This window comes from Ixodes scapularis, unplaced genomic scaffold (assembly GCF_016920785.2).
Source record: "Ixodes scapularis isolate PalLabHiFi unplaced genomic scaffold, ASM1692078v2 ptg001152l_1__unscaffolded, whole genome shotgun sequence".
NCBI lineage: Eukaryota > Metazoa > Arthropoda > Arachnida > Ixodida > Ixodidae > Ixodes > Ixodes scapularis.
The window spans coordinates 55,038-71,876 of NW_024610105.1; the positions used below are offsets into that span (position 1 = coordinate 55,038).

The window sequence follows — 16,839 nt, forward strand, 5'->3', positions numbered from 1 at the left end:
CATTCGCATAGTTACTGGCTTTTTGTTAGAGGTTAATTTTATAATAATGACTCACGCACCGTGATTTAGTACGTTTCAGGTGCGAAACCAAGTAGAAATTAGAGGACATGATTCCAGTCGAGATCAGTTATAAAACCTCGCATGAGCGCTATTGCATTGGCGTTATGCTTGTGAAGGCGAGGTGCTCTAATACTTTGACTACTAATCAAACGAACTATGTCAAAGGGCGTCTTTATTTTTGTAACTATTCTGATTCTTCTTGGCTGTGGATCAACTTTGAATTACCCCGAGCTCAATCCAGAGCTTCAAATGTACCAGGATTTATCTAAGGTATTTGGTAGTCAACGTGTATAAAATTCGTAATGAAGAACTATTTAATGCAATTTATCTTATATATGACTTGGCTAATATTTATTTGGCACATTAGATTGTTTATTGTCTCGTGAATGTATTAATTTCAGGCAATGCCATTTATCAGGTTGCTATTTCAGAGTTACAGAACTATAGATGAACGAATATGGTTAGGTATAGGTCATCTTAAAAATTCAAGTGCCAAGAATCGGAAAAATAATGGGGTTTGCGTTTGACGTAACGAAGTCATTCTGCTACCACCAACCTAAAAAGAAGAAAATTCTAACATGCCTTAACTATGATATGTCAGAAGAGTTTGGAGATATAAATTCAATTTTCGGGAATGAATACCCGCAGGTATTCCCACTCAGCGAAACCTGGTACATGCTGTACAGGAACTACGAGGACGACCCAGCATTTGGAACTTCTAAATGCATAAGATTCTCCCAGGTGGGACCTGAAGAGGAGGGTGGATATCCTGCACTAGTTGAGTATGGAGACGAGCCACAAACGGCGTAAGTAAAACTTGAGGTGCATAGATCGCTGCAAGCTGTTAAAAATAGTGATGATTCCATGAACATTGACCTATTCGTTACATATGGTATATCGCCGACAAAAAATAGCATGACATCACTCACATAAAGCCTATTTGACCAAAATCTAATTTACCTAGCTAAATAACTTACACATTTCTTTTTTAAATCCAGAATTGCATTCTGAATATTTAAAAAATTGGTGTTTTTTGTGGTGAACGAAGAAAGTCAACGCAAAAAAACAGAACTACAAAAAGTTATGTTGCGAAAGGGTATTCAAACACTCACTTTGTTTTCTTAAATTCAGCAAGAGGAGAAATTTGGATGCTTGTAGCTTTCAATATGCATCCGCAACGTGTAAAAAATACATTGTGGGTAAATACGTCTGGCAATGAGTAACACATCGGGGTGGCTATGTCTCAATTTCTCGTTGAAGCAAGGAAAACTGGAAGATAACACTGCAAGATATCCAGCACTCACTAGATATGGAATCTAGTTACTGTAAAGGATAAAAAAAAAACAAAAAAACTTGTAGCTCCACTTAGCGATAGTTGTCCAATTGTAATACCTTTTGTATGGTTGCGTGCTGAATGATTTTGTTGTCCATAAATCTTAGAGTTAGCTAAGCTTTCACTTCCTAGGTGATTTGAATAACAATCCATTTACTGAACACGCTCATATTCTTTTGATGTTGCTATTTACTTTTTATGAAACAAATTATTTGTATTGCGCCCATGTCATCCTGCTTTTCTAAATAATAATTCTGTCATCTTATCTGATCTCGGTCCCCAGGAACGCGCTATACACGCTTGAATCAACTGAAGGTTATACCGCGAAGAATCAGTTAAACTTTCTCCCCGAGGGCCGTAAGTATACTTCTATTAACTATGAAGGTTACTGTATCCTCAAGTAAAACCAAAATGTGGTACTCTTTGCCTTTAGAGTGAAAACGTAATTTTTCGTTTCAGTAGATATAATTCGCCTTCAGTTCATATGTATAATAATTAATATACAAGACGTAATTGTCTTAAAGTCACGCAGAGCTTTAAGAAAAAGATGGGAGTCAAATGAATGCCGCATTATATGTATGTTCATGAAAAACGTCAGGATGTAGATAAGATAACGTGACTGTACATTAACTAAATATAAATAACGAACGACATTTTATTAAAAGCTATGTAAATCATGTCAGAGCATATTTAAAGAATACGGCGTCTTAGAACATAAAGCCAAAGCAAGGGTGGTTACATAGGGTCATTAAAACGTTTAAAGCCAGGCGTAACTAGAAGTTAAACTACTTCAAGCCATTTTTGAAACCACAACTGGTCTTGATATGATCAATGATCAGCATTTTTCCCCGTTGATTGACTATAAACCTGGTCGCAGAAAGCAGCCGGAAGTTCTGCCCAGCATAATGTGTGGGGGAGTTAGGCCTGGTTCACACTTACAGCTAATCCTCTGCCGCCGAAGCGGAATCCGCCGCGGCAATGCACAGTGGACGCTACGCCCGGCGGCCGAATTCTTGTAGATTCGCCCGCCGATTCGCAAGTGTGAACCAGGCCTTAAGCAGTGGCTTGAGGCACCTCGTCATCATCACAGAATGCACCGGTTATAACGTTATGCCAACCGCACTCAACGCTACGTTCCAATGGAATCAGTCAAGCAGTTCCAAAAGTGTTTCGTAACGGCGCTCGTCGTGTTTGTGCGTTTTCTATCAACAGCTAATCCAATCACGATAAAAAAAAAACAAAAAAACAGCGCAGCATAACGCCGCGTTCTCGGTGCGGAATTGGTTTAGCCGGTTATCGCAAACGACTAGCACAATAACGATACGTATTTGTGACTGATTGATTGGCTTTAACAGACAGTAGCGTTGGCTGCAGTCGGTCTTAATATCGAATTTCAAAATATCGTCCGCAATGGCTTTGCGTACTCAAACAAAAAACATCTCGCCCGCTACTTATGCTCCGATACCAGACATCGCTCCATATTTGGCGAAGGCATGTGACGACGATATTTCTTTGTGTACGTAGATATTTTCCGTGCGTTATTCCAAAACTCCCAAGCTATTAGACAGTTCTAGTATAGCGTTGCTGGCTCTTACGTACGCAATAGTATAGCGTACGCTAAAAATGACCTGCACAGACCGAATTTAGTTGTGTGTTACGTTTCCGAGTGAACATCCCGCATAATCTTTTCTATTCAATTTGTCAGAGCCATAAAATTTCGCGTGCTTATAGCGCCACCATTCTCCTGGCAAGAAATATTAAAATGAAAACGTGCCCAATCATTTTATTTCACGTTAAAGCAAGCCGCCGCGGCCTCGTCAAGCGCGGTTTCCTGCGGGGTACCGAGGCTACGGGTACGAGTGCGTAGCCAAATTCGATCACGGAGCCTCCGTCAGTCGTCTCGTGGAAACGGCACCTTTTATCAATGCTATCGCGGAATGAAATTCATGACCTACTGATGTCCAGTGCAACGCGAGAACTTCGGCGATTTCTTTTAGAGTCGTTCGTCCGTCGGCGATGAACTGTGTGAATAGGCTTAGCGTCGAGCAGATCGCAGCGTCGACGCACATTCGGAGCGGTGAACATTTTCACTGTGCACTCCTTCAGCTGCACGGCGATCTGATTCGACGGCGGTAGGCCCCAGAAAGCATTGCCGAGCTGAACACCACGCAATTTCACGTAACACAGAACTTCAAAAACACCATGTTGCCCCTGCTGCGCCAGTCGAGGTAACCGGCATCTTGAAACTGGCGCCCTCGTTGGGCCCGAGATTTCTCGAGAGCATCCCGCAAAACCCGCTAGCCCGCGACGCAAAATCCCCAGCGTTGCGTGCGTACGCAATACGCTAGTCCTTCTATTGCGTTCTGCACATGCGCACTCACGACCCGCAATTTTCTTGCGTACGCAAAGCTATAGCGTACGGTCCACTAAAACTGTCTATTGTGGAACGAAGTACAGGGTGTCACAAAAGAAAAGTTACCTGGTATTTTTCACCGCAAAAATAAACTAGGCATCGCCGAACGCTCATTCTACGCCCAAAGGTAGAGCTAGAGGTCACAACCAGATGCCAAATTTTCAGCCCAATCCGATAACTTAATCAAAAGATATGTGATTTTCTGAAAATTTCATTGGGAAAATGGAGCCTATTTTTGCCTGTTTTCGGTTTCTGGTGCCATAGAGCCCCATGTATTCGAAAACTCCGTCGGCCGCCATTTTCCCATTGAAATTTTCAGAAAATCACTTATAACTTTTGATTAAGGAATCGGATCGGGCTGAAACTTTGGCACCTGGTTGTGACCTCTAGAGCTACCTTTGGGCGCAGAATGAGCGTTCGGCGATGCCTAGTTCATTTTTGCGGAGAAAAAAACCCTGTAAATTTTCTTTTGTGACACCTTGTATGTTGTAGTCTTATTTGGCTGCGCCTTCAATACAGGAATAAGTTCATGTTAAGTTATCCAAGACAGGTTTGCCACTTATCCTTGTCGGAAACACTACGGACGACCTTTGGCTTTGGTCAAAATGTTTCAGTTGGTCTTGCCTCTTTTAATGATTTTCCTACAAACTCGCACACTGACACAGCTCATAAAATCTTCAAAAGGCTCAAGCCCACGTCGCTAAAATTGGCTTTTTCTGTAAGCCTTTTTTTAAAGTTATCAAAAAGAAGCATAATTTATAGTCAAGCTTTATTGCCCTATAGTTCACGAAGAGTAGTGTTTAAAGAACATTTGTGAGAATTGAATTATAATACTGTAAAACCGTTGTTTGGGAGACCTAATAACTTATTATTACTTCGCCTTGATTAGACATTCCTTTCAATGCAATGAACGGGCAAATGATATTTGATGGTAACGATAGGATGAAGCTTGCTGGTGTTTTTCCCATAATAAAAGGGTGCCGAAGGAGGAGGGAGATGGAGTTACGTTAGTTGGGAGGAAGGGGAGAGGGACAGGGAGAGGGGGAAGGAAGGATGCTGCAGGGAAGGGAAAGGGATGGGGACAGGAAGGGAAAAGCAAGGGAAAAGAAAGACAGAAAAGAAGAGGTGAGGGAGGGGGACGTAAATGTTCATGGGGAGATGAAAAAGGGAGGAGAAAGGGCAAGCGAGGGGTAAGCAGAAGTGTATGCGTTGTCACGTGACGTGAGGTGCATAGTTCACTTGACATCAATTTCCCCGCTAAATAATGTCGCGTGTGGGGCCAAGCAAGCAACGCTCGGTCGCGGGCTTCAAGAAAATTCGTATTTAATTTATTCTTGCTCCGGACGTTACGTACCGTATTTTCCGGGCTATAGTCCGCTGACTATACATCTTTAAACGTTGAAATTGCTGGCTGTGCGGACTATCTACGCGTGCGGACTATACAGGAATTATGTTTTTCAATATCGTTGATTATGACGAGACGGGACAGATTTTGTGAATAAAAGAGTATGTTATTGACCATGTCGTATTACACCTGAGACTGCGGTGGAAGAAATCGGAAGAACTTTCAGTAGGAGGAACAGACACCGAGAACGTCTCAAAGACGTTCTCTGTGTCTGTTCCTCCTACTGAAAGTTCTTCCGATTTCTTTCACCGCAGTCTCAGGTTTAATACGACATGATTAGCTACCACCAGCTCGCCTGCACTCTCACCGTCTTTTCACTAATGTTATTGATAATTTATGTATATTATAGGCTTTTTTGTGAGCTAAGAAAACATACATATGTCAAGTTGAGAAGAATTTCGTGTCGACTAAGCACCAGGTGTGGACTATGCACTGGGTGCGGACTATGCAGCGGGTGCGGACTATCTAAGCAAAAACTTTCATTTTTGACCCCAAATTTGCCTCTGCGGACTATACACCGGGTGCGGACTATAGTTCGGAAAATGCGGTATATCCTTTTGACCTCTTTTCTTCATCTCGAAAACGCCTATTTATTCTCACCCCGGACGCTCGATGCTCGATCATTTTGGGCCGAATTTTCAAGATACCAAGTCACAATAGATAAGGAGCTGCGCGTTACGTTGTAGACTCAGTCGCTCTCGCTCGCTGTTAGGCCGCCAAATCGCCGCCCGCTTTTCTGCTGTCTCGCCGCTCGTTATTTATTATGTATGAAACAAGTGTGGCCGATTAAATCTTTTATTTTCAGTCCATTGTACTTGTTCTCATCGAATTCATTCGTGAAAATATTGCCCTGCGCTTATGTAGTCAAGTCGGCAGCGCGCTGGGTTAAAACACAGGTTTTCTCGGGTTTCATTCTCTTCGTCGCATGTCCTTTTGCCTTTTGTATGTAAGTCGAAAATTCGCGAACGTTGCAGGCCCGTCTGGCTTGTTTATGTACAGAATTTATAGTTCAAGAAGGGTTGAGGCAGAATATTTAGGCTCCCAGGGAAGGCTCAAGAGAAGCCGCGCCACGCCGTTCGGAGTCAGTATCGTTCCAGCACTCGATCCTGGTGATGCGTCGCCATCGACGTCTGCGAAACTAGCCTCCTATTTTTTTTTTTTTTGGGGGGGGGGGGGGGGGGGGGGGAGGGGAGGGGGCTTCACATTTACTAAAATAAATGTTTTGTTTCCTTCAGTCATTTGTCGCCTCATCAATTGTCATTCGTGAACATGTGGAGCAGAATCTGAATTGATGTAGAGGGCATGTGAGTTTAAATGCTGCGCCAGATGTAATGGGCAAGCTAAACTGATGTATAGGCTACGCGAAGTCCATTCGTAAGCTAAATTTAGCAAGGAGACTAAATTTAAGTTTGTTGTTTTGCATACTCGGCCACCATCCAGTGTCTAAAACTTTGAAAAGGCTAAGAGTCACGCTTGGGACATTTGTATTCTTACAAGAAACACAAGAAAAAAACAAAAAAAAAACAGGAATCTGTCAACCATCAGGTGGAGCAACTGAGTTAGAAGTCTGAATAAGACGTTGAACGTTAAAGTTTAATAACGTGGAATTGACCACATATCTCGTTGGATGTCCAAAATTGTATATTGCCGCGCGCGTCACCGAGCGAGGGCACGGCAACACACAATTTGCTCCCCGCATAGACGATATACAATTTGCAGGCACTGTGCATAGTCGGTATACAATCTGCCCTCCGCACAATTTGCCCCCCACATAGGCTAACGCAGCGCGAGACAGCCGCTAGACCGGCTGCGTCACTCTCGATATTTTTTATCAATGGACCTGAAGAGCGGCAGCTGGCAGATCGACGTCGACGAACGGAACCGAGAGGAGGCAGCCTTGATTACGCCGGATGAACTGTGCGAGTTCAAGGTGATGCCCTTCGAACTATGCACGGCACCAGCAGCTTTCCAGCGCGTCATGGACACCGTACTTGCAGAACTGAAATGGCAAAACTGTCTCGTCTACTTTGACGACGCCGTATGTTTTCAAGCGACTTCGACGAGCACATGCCACGCTCCGAGCTGTTCGCCAAGCAATACAAAGACCGCCGAACTCACCCTCAAGTCATCGAAGGGTCGGTTCGCCCATGAGGAGCTGAAGTTTCTAGGCCACGTCGTTAGCAACGATGGCGTTCGCCTATACCAAGAAAAGACCCGCGCCATCGCGGCATTTCCAGCGCCGACAGACAAGAAAAGAAGGCTGTGCGAAGATTCCTTGGATTGTGTGCGTACTATCGAAGCTTCGTTCGCGATTTGGCAAGGATTTTTGCACCGCTAACAAACATTACGAAGGACGCCAAGAAGTTCGAATGGGCCGAGAAGCTGCAGCAGGCATTCGACGAACTGAAGCGACGACTCCAGGCTCCTTCTGCTCTTGGACACTCCGATCAGGAAGCGGAAACCGAGATTCGCACGGACGCAAGTAACGCAGAACTTGGCGCGGGTCTAGTTCAAATAAAAGACGGCACCGAGGGTGTGAAGAATCATGTGTGTCAGGCACGTGAATTAAGAAAGACGAGACCTTTTGAAGTAGAAAACAGCGTTATATTAGAAAACAACATGCCATGATGAAAACACACTGATTAAATTTACACACGAAAAACAACGAATGGTATGACTGTGGGCAAATAGTTACAGGAATGCACGTTCGACAGATTGTTCTCGCAATGTCGGCACACTGTTTCAATGCTGCTCGCTAAAGGCAACCCGAAAGTTCACTGTAACAACTTATCGTTTTCTTGTTTCGTGGCGTTGGGCCTTGCGAGGTGTTGTGCGATGGAGCGGCGACAGAGCACGTACCGGAAAGCCCAGGGTTCAGCTTGAAGCCGGTGGGTCGGAGGTGAGGTTGGCACGGCGACGGCGTCTGGGGTGGCGTGTTAGAACAGACGGGGCCGCTGTGGTCTTGACGTGTGCTCCGCAAAACGTGCACCTGCTTTCAACTGGGGTGAAGGCTTCGCGGAAGCCGGAGATCAGGCCAGGTGGAAGCCTTGAAGAACCCGGGTCTGGACGCCCGGCGGTTATCTTCCACACGCTGGTCTGCCCGCTCGAACACACTCCATTTTCTGTCCTCCGCCTTCCTTCTCTTTTTCTTTCTTGTTGCGGGGCGCGTGGCATGCCCCACGAAGATGACGCGCGAGCACACACAGTTCGTCGCGTGCACGACGCGGCACGAAGATGACCCGGCACGTGCACATACACACCGTCGAAATCCGCGCGCGTTACAGAGGGACACACCGCCTACGCAAGTCGAACAATGTCCAAGGCGGAGATAAATTACTCCACGACTGAAAAAGAATGTCTTGCGGTCGTCTGGGCAATCAGGAAGTTTCGCCCGTAGTTTTAGGGGAGCCCGTTCCGGGTTTACACGCGCCACCACTCGCTCTGCTGGCTTGCGAGCCTCAAGTACCCTTCAGCACGCCTCCCTCGGGGGACTCTCCGACTGCAGGTGTTCAACATGACCGTGGTCTACAGGTGCGGCCGCAAACACAGCGACGACGACTGCCTGTCCGGAGCCCCTGTCGTGGCACATCCCGTAAGTAGCGACGACGATGACGACAAGTGCTTCCTAGGTGCAGGGAACAGCGACTACATGCCAAGACGTCAAAGAGACGGTTCTGAGCTGCACGCCTGCTAATCGAGCACCTCGAAGGACGACTGGGTAGTATCTCCCGTGTCTTCTCGAGAGCCCTGCCGACATTCGCCATTCAACAAGGTGTACTTTACAAGGAGAGCGACAATAACTCGCCATGGCTCCTGGTAAACCTTACCGGCCTTAGAGAGGAGATCTTACAAGCCGGCCATGACGACCCGAGGTCTGGGCATTATGGTTACAGCCGTACTCTGGGCAGAATTCGTGAAATGCATTACTGGCCTAAGCTCCCGAAGACAGTTCACCTCTACACACTATCGTGCCACGTGTGCCAGCGACGCAAGAAACCGCGGACGAAGCAGGCAGGTCTCCTGCAGCCGATTGCTCCCCCGACCACACCGCTCCAGCATATCGGAATGGATCTACTTGGTACTTTTCCTCCGTAGATGTTTGGAAAACGCTGAATAATCGTACCCAGCGATTATCTAACCTGGTTCGCCGAGACAAAAGCCCTTCCGTTGGAAACAGCCGTGGAAGTCGCCAAGTTCATCGTCGAAACGGTTGACCTTCGCCATGGCGATCCCCAAGTAGTCATTACCGATGGGGGGTCGTCGTTCCTGGCGCAGCTGACCCAGGAGATACTTTTTCTGAGCCACACCGAACACGGTCAAAGCACGAAATATCATCCGCAAACCAACGGTTTGGCGAAGCGTTTCAACAAGATCATCGCCGACATTATCGCTATGCATGTTTACGCTGAGCACATGACATGGAACGAGGTCGTTGCCGTACGGCATGTTTGCCTACAACACTGCATTTCAAGAAACCACCGGAATTACGCCATTGCAGCTGGTGCATGGCAGAAAGGTAACAACGAGTCTCGACGCAATGATGATGAAACCAGTGACGCCCAGTTAATAACCCAACGAGCTGAGGAGGATCGGCAGCTAGCCAGACTCCGACATCAGGAACAACAAAGTGTCGACGTTCGCCGGTACAACCTTTGTCGCCACGACGTCCACTTCCAACCCGGAGACACGGCATGGGGGTTGATACCGATTCGCCGCCGCGGTCTTAGCGAGAAGCTGTTAGAACGGTACTTCAGACCCTACAAGGTACTTCGTCGACTAGGTGATTTGAACTACAAGGTGATTCCCTACGGAACACAAACTTTATCACGCCGCCCTCCACGACCGGAAGTCCTCCATGCCGTGCGCCTCAAGCCTTAGTACGATCGATAGGACTGCGAAAGGCGTTTTGTAATAGGCTCAATAGGACTGTGTTTTACAAGCCTCCGTAGTTTGCCATTATCTTGGTTTGTTCTGCTGCTTCATTTGACGGCAAGCTGCATCGCGACGATGCTCTTATTAAAGGGGGGAGTAATGCCTCGTGCGTCACGGAGTGAGCGCGTGCGTGGCCGAGTGGTTACCGTGCTTGGCTTTCGTGCGGAGGCCCCGAGCGAGCGCGTGTACATACTAAGAGCGACTCTATGCAGAATATTCAAGAAACACACGCGTGTACATAAGGGACTCCACATGACGAAGCAGAGTCATTCTCGCTCTTGCGCTCGATTGTGCTGCACCGCCGACCTTCGGCGCCTGGGACCCTACCTCTTCGTATTTTTGTTTTGGGCACATGTTTTCCGTCATTTAACGTTTAGTTTCCTACTTCACTAACCGTCCTTCTGCCTGTCATTCGTGAACATATTCTGTGTATCCAAAAAGGTTAATAGAATTGAATAAAACATTTATATGGCATGTGATTCAACTAGAACATGATGAAGATTATTGTACATCCCATTTTGTATGTGGGGCATTAAGACATCCAAGACTAATGTTACCATAGGCATCAAGATCGAGTTTATCACAAAACAGGCTTATTTGGTCAAGAACTGATGAAACCAAAGTTTGATTGGAAACTAATTACGCCGATGAGCAAGCTGAAGTTTTCACTGTATATTTCTGCCCAGACAGAATCATTCATAAATTCAAGGTCAAATCAGTGGACAGCCACCGTATCTCTTTTAAGAACAATGAGTGCACTCCCTTCAAAGTTGATAGACATGCTTTCACCAATCTGTCTTCGTTGGAAAAGTCGTCAGATGATGCAAAAGGGCAGTTAAATTATGTTTCGATTAACAATATTTTGTCATGATCAGTAATAGCAACATTGTTGAAACGCGGTTTTGGACATGTACGTAGTTCGCAAAAATTTTCATAAAAAGAATATGGTACAAAAAATATAAGGTCCCCGTTGATCCTGGAGTATATTTATCAACTTTTAAGAGTCCCTAAAATTGCCTGAAGAGACCCACGGGCAACAAGTCATCAATATTAATATTGATCTGAATGTATTACAGTACACAGTGTTCTCCACACTTCTACATTTCAGAAGATGATTCACTGCCCCTATACCTGTCTTATATGGATTTTGGGAAGTGCGCTGTCTACAGGAGCATCTACGTTAACGGTATGACTACCTTTTGAACATATATATTTGGACTGGGGATATTCGAAAAATGTGGTTCTAGCTTTAAATGACGAGTTGAACAACTAATAAGAGAAAGCGAACAGACCAGCTGGAAGGGTATATTGTGGTAAATAGTTCGATACCACGACTGACAAAAAACGTATTGATATTTATATTTCTACATTTAGAGGCCGGCAATATTTATATAGAATTCTTTTTTGTTTGCATGAGAAACGTTACCATCATAAATCAGGTTTTTGTTTTTGAAGGATATGCCATACCATTGCCTCGTTTCCAATAGTGCGTGTCTAGTCAACGCTTCCGTAAACATTATGACAACTTATTTTATCTACGACTTTTTTAAACATAGCTTTTATTTTCAACCATAGCAGTTTTGCTTTTAGTCGTAATTTGTATACTAGGTTAAATCTTGTGAAGAAACTATAGTCACCCAGGTAGCACGCCAGATAAATCCCCAGGCCTTCTAGTGAAACGCCAGCACGTGGATCTGAGGTTGACCAGAAGCTCCCTGTCCACGTTATTCTGCCAGCTCCTCCCCCTAGAATTTGCAAAACTGTGACAAACCTAAGGGCTTTCAAACCCTTATTGGGTTTTCCTCCAAAGGCGCGTGCCAGTGCCAAAGTACTCTGCCTAAGTATAGGCAGAGTACTTTGCGCGATTCTTGGGTATGCCAAAGCTTGACGTTTCTCTGATTCACCACAGGAGTCCCAAAGTCGGTGCTCTACTTAAGCCATAAATGCGAAAGCGAAGTCTAACTTAGTAACACTTCTGGGGCACGAAAAAAGTTTGGCTTTCCTCTGGTCACCCACTGGAGCGCCAGATATGTGCCAAAAATGCCAAATAAATCTCCAAAGCGGGCCGAAGTTTGGCTTTTTTCTGGTTTTCCATGAGAGTGCTATGCCATGCACTCCAGGACACGAACAAAGAAAGCATTCGAAGCACGATTGTCAGATGTCGTCAACACGGTTGATATCGGCAAACGTCCCCTCGCCCCTTCCAGGCTTCTACACACACACACAATAAAAATGCAAACATAAAAAAGACAAAGAAAACTATGACGTCGCCAAGACTTGGTTTCGGGACCACAAAGCCAGAACCCCGTGTTTTATTGTTCACGTTTTTTTTATCGCTAGTCTTGAACACTGTATCAATAACAATGCAAAACAGTCACAGAGCTACACTCGCATCTGTGACGCCTCGGCTAATACTGGGATGTGTTGAAGGGACCTGCGCACGTCAGTCCCGCGCAGCGCTCGCTCGATGGCAGCAGTTGCGTAAACGTGGAACCAATATCACGTCGCGTCGGTTAAAAGATGTGTAGCTCTCCAACCGGACATTGGCATGTGTACCAAGGCGCGAGCAAAAAACCCGAAGCACTCGGCGTTTGCAAAATCAGCATTGTCTTGTCACACCGCGGCAATACATTGCGCCCACCTCAGGGGTAGGGTATTCAAGAAACATTAAAATTAAAAGGGGAGTTGATGGCAGAATAAAACTAAATTGGTATTTAATCAAGTTGCAACCACCTTGGTCCTACCAATAACTCATCTATTTTTTATCGCCAAAGATAAATGAGCCAGTGCCAACTGGACTCGATTGATTGCCTTACTCTGGCATTGCAGATATATCAGTTCGAAAGTATATAGGCATTTACCCGCTTTCTCTTAGTTCTGTCCGAGCAAGGAGAAAAAATTGTACTTCTATCAACTTTGGGACCGAAGATAACCTACAATATTCACAAATGTGAAGTTGAAGGGAGCCGTATCTAGCTCACAGTGGCTCAATGGGCCAACAGGATGTAGTTGAGATTTGGGTGTCGAACGGAGACACCTTACGCGCGCGTTATTTTCTTAGCACTTTGTTTCGACCAAGCGCGTGTCTAAGTGGCAGCACATATTTGGCGATAGGGGGGATGCGAGATGCTAACCGGACTACCAGAAAATAAAACCAAACTCCGACATTTGCTTGGCAATTTGGGACCAAAAGCTTTAGACTTCCACCAAACTTCAAGACATGAAGCCTAACTCTGGCATCTGTTAGGCGTTTTAGTCCCAGATAAGCGAGATGACAGACGAACTGGCAGGAAAAGAAGCCTCACTTAGGAGCTTGTTATGGAATCTAGGTTCAAAACATGCAGATGACAGTCGTACTATCAGGCATTAAGCCTAACTCTAGCGTTTTTGTGGCGATTTGTGCCCAAAGATGCCATGTAATGTAAACTATCAGGAAGTGAAACCTAACTATGGCACTTGTTGGTCGAATTTCGGCAAACATAAGTAGACGTCTGTCAAAGAAGGTCGGATTTGGATTTACGTATTTTGAATTCTTCAGGTCCCTTGAATTCTTCGAAGCCCTAAACTCCCAGAAAAGAAGCAATTTTTTTTCCAGAGCTCTGTGCTAGCTGGGCAGGCGCTTGTGCGCCTTAAAAGATAAACGGGTAGCAGACAATGCTGACGTCAAAAAAGCTCTTTAAGAACGGTGGCTATATAATGCTTACTTGTTACTACCTGGACTACTTAGGAATGGAACTGGACTATAAAGGCAACATGAGAGAAGGCCAAGATATGTCGTAGATGAGAAAGTATGCGAACATAAAACGCACAGATATTAAGCACATTCTAAGATCGTTGGTTCAGCGATAAGAAAGTTGGGAACGATCACTCGGTTATCAAGTTATTTCACTTCAACATTATTTGTAGTGCGTTTGTTCTGTAGCCTTGTACGCTCAGGACTTGTATTTGGTTAATTAGTGGTAATTCACTATCCTTAACACTAATTAGAATGACTGAAAGTGTGCAGAAGAAATTTATTCAAATTATTTATGACCGATACATTGGTCGGAAACTGTTTATCCAGTTTCCGACCAATGCAGTCGATTGTGACGTAGGTATTTTTCTTGATTTTGTTAGACTTAAGTTGACCTTGGAAACGTATACTTTGTCCAACCAAGAATTAGTGTAAGGTTGTATTTGCTTTACAAGCTTGTATTTGTGTCCTTAGGAATGTCTCTGTAATTTAGCGCATGTTTGTATATAAAATTGTGTTGCTGTGAACACCAACTTACAGTGCACCGCAAAAAAGGCGTTACAGCTTGAGACGTAGGAAAATAAAAAAAAAAACGGACAGTACAACGAAGTCTCGAAGTACAACGAAGATACTTCGTTGTACTGTCCGTTTTTTATTTTTATTTTTCCTACGTCTCAGTGTTACTATGGATATCATTCACCAGCTCGCCTGTGTTTTTTACCTTTCTGCGTTACAGCTGTTTGTGGGCGGTAAAGAAAAGAAAACATTATTTTTATTAATATTAATATAGACATTGACTAACGCAAATCTCAAAACGATGCAGAAGATGCCTGCTGCGTCGTCGGTCCGAAAAGTCAACTTGGGCAAAGTTCAACCTGCGATTTCGTTCACGACCTTCTGTGTGGTACCAAGAAATATTATATTTCTGACGACAGTTGTCAAAATGGAGATTGAACAAAATATTTGGACATGTAAAACAACTTACGAGTTTTCTGAAAGTCAAATTTACTGAAGGTTTTGATGTCCTTTCGATGATCTTGTGTTATATATTTTTCTCCTTTGTGTTTCTTTTTTGCTAAGTGTTTTCACCAGGTGTTCGTCTTATTTTGCTCTAGCTCCTATACGTTTTCTGTCTGAAGTAAAGAATTGAATCAAAGTATCAATTCATCATGGACTGAAATTTCGCCGTAATCTCGATGATATATTACTTGCGTAGCTGTACATTTGCATTTCAGTTTGTTTTGTAGAGTTGTGTTCTGTTTTGTTTTGTATTCCACAGAAAAGTCCTAGCGTTAGTGTTCAAGCACGTCAAAATAAATCTAACAGTTGTTTTTTGCTAGGAGACACTAAATACACTGAGTGGCGTTGTGGAGAATGCTATGAATGCAATTAAATAAAGTATCCCTAAAGAATCAGTTTACTCTTGTGAATGAACTTTTTGACTGTGTAGTCTTGAGCCCAATAACGCGATTCTAAGACGTAATATGTCAAGGGTAACCGAAGGTTACATTTCCTTCAGTCGCTCAGAACATTAATCTTCTTTAAACGTGAGGGTCGTAGGAATCAATTTATAAATTACGCATATCTAAGCGGTAATAATCTGTTTGATACTGCTTCACGGACATTCTGTGCTACCCTTGCATTAAAAAAAAACACATCTCGGCCAGGGTTCCCTAAACTTACGACTCCATGGTAAGGCAACTAAACAAAAATTACCACTTTAGATAGGGCAGCGCTATACAGGAGTCATTGGCGTCCTGAAGCTGTAAGGAAACAGTTAAGGCTATATATCGTGTTTATAAATGCAGTCCTTCGACGATGGAGGCTAAGAATTTGTTATTCCTGTGCACAATCTGTGGCAAAAGCCATACCCTTTCCCTTTGTTTACTATATTTTCTTAACACCGAACATATACGATCACCGAATCAACCATGGAGTGATTCGTTTAGCCGGAACAGTACCTTGTCCCTATTATTTCCGGACGTCGCAAGGAACAGGTAACATATGTTGCGAGATCTCAACTCGTAGCTAACAAAATAAGGTTGCGAATGATCTCAACTCGACATAAGGATGTTTGAACATTAATTCACAATACCAAATTCACAACACGATCTGGAAATCGTGCAGTTGGCATTCGCACAAAATTTGCGCAACATTTGTTGTGATTCGGAAGGATACCACAGCTCTAATTACGCGATCTAAGAAACCGAAAACCATAATATTAACGTTTAACTCAACCGCGCATCCTTCGTCTGAGCTGTAAAATTGCGAGATTTTAATCGGTCGAATACATTTCGAAGATGTCTTCGATATTCTTCGGGTCTGACTGTGACAAATCGAAGATTAAAGCAAATGTTTGTACATGTAACGATGTTTATAATTTGTATAAAGTTTAGAGCTGCTCAAGGAATCTCGTGTGCTTTTGATGTTTGAGAGTATTATATCTTTCTCCTTTATTTTTGTTTTTGCTAAGTGTTATTGGGTGCTAGAGCACAATCAGAATAAAACTTTCGTCTCATTTCGTCCTAGGTTTCCAAACTCTTTCTATCTAAACCGAAGGAATACACTCAAAGATACGCATCCTCGATATCTCACTTGCGAAGTTTTATATTTGCAATTTTGTTTCTTTTTTAAAGTTGTTATATGTCTTTTTGTATTCCACACAAAGGCCAAGTATTGATGTTTAAAGGAGCTGTACAACGATTTTAACGTTGGGAGAATTGGCATCTTCTACTTTTGACATTGTTTATCTTGACACAAAAGACAGAACCACCCCCCCGCCCCCCTTCCTTCGAAATGTTGCGATTTCGCCGCGCAATCGCGAGTCAAAAATTAAAATATTCCCCGACCTGCAGAACCACGCGCCATCACGTCAATGGGGGCGTTGTAGAAAGATAGCAAGTTGTGCGAATACCTGCTCGATAAAAGGTAACTTTTCTATAAATCTTGTCGTTCCAATATAA

General features: G+C 44.1%; 1 protein-coding gene across 1 annotated transcript; it reads left to right on the top strand.

Moving 5' to 3' along the window:
* Positions 1-216: 216 nt before the first annotated feature.
* LOC115331051 lies at positions 217-14,830 on the top strand. The gene is made up of 5 exons (XM_029993115.4): positions 217-330; positions 709-866; positions 1,677-1,750; positions 11,252-11,329; positions 14,700-14,830. The coding sequence occupies exons 1-5, from the start codon at positions 217-219 to the stop codon at positions 14,828-14,830; spliced, it is 555 nt and encodes a 184-aa protein (XP_029848975.2).
* Positions 14,831-16,839: the final 2,009 nt, after the last annotated feature.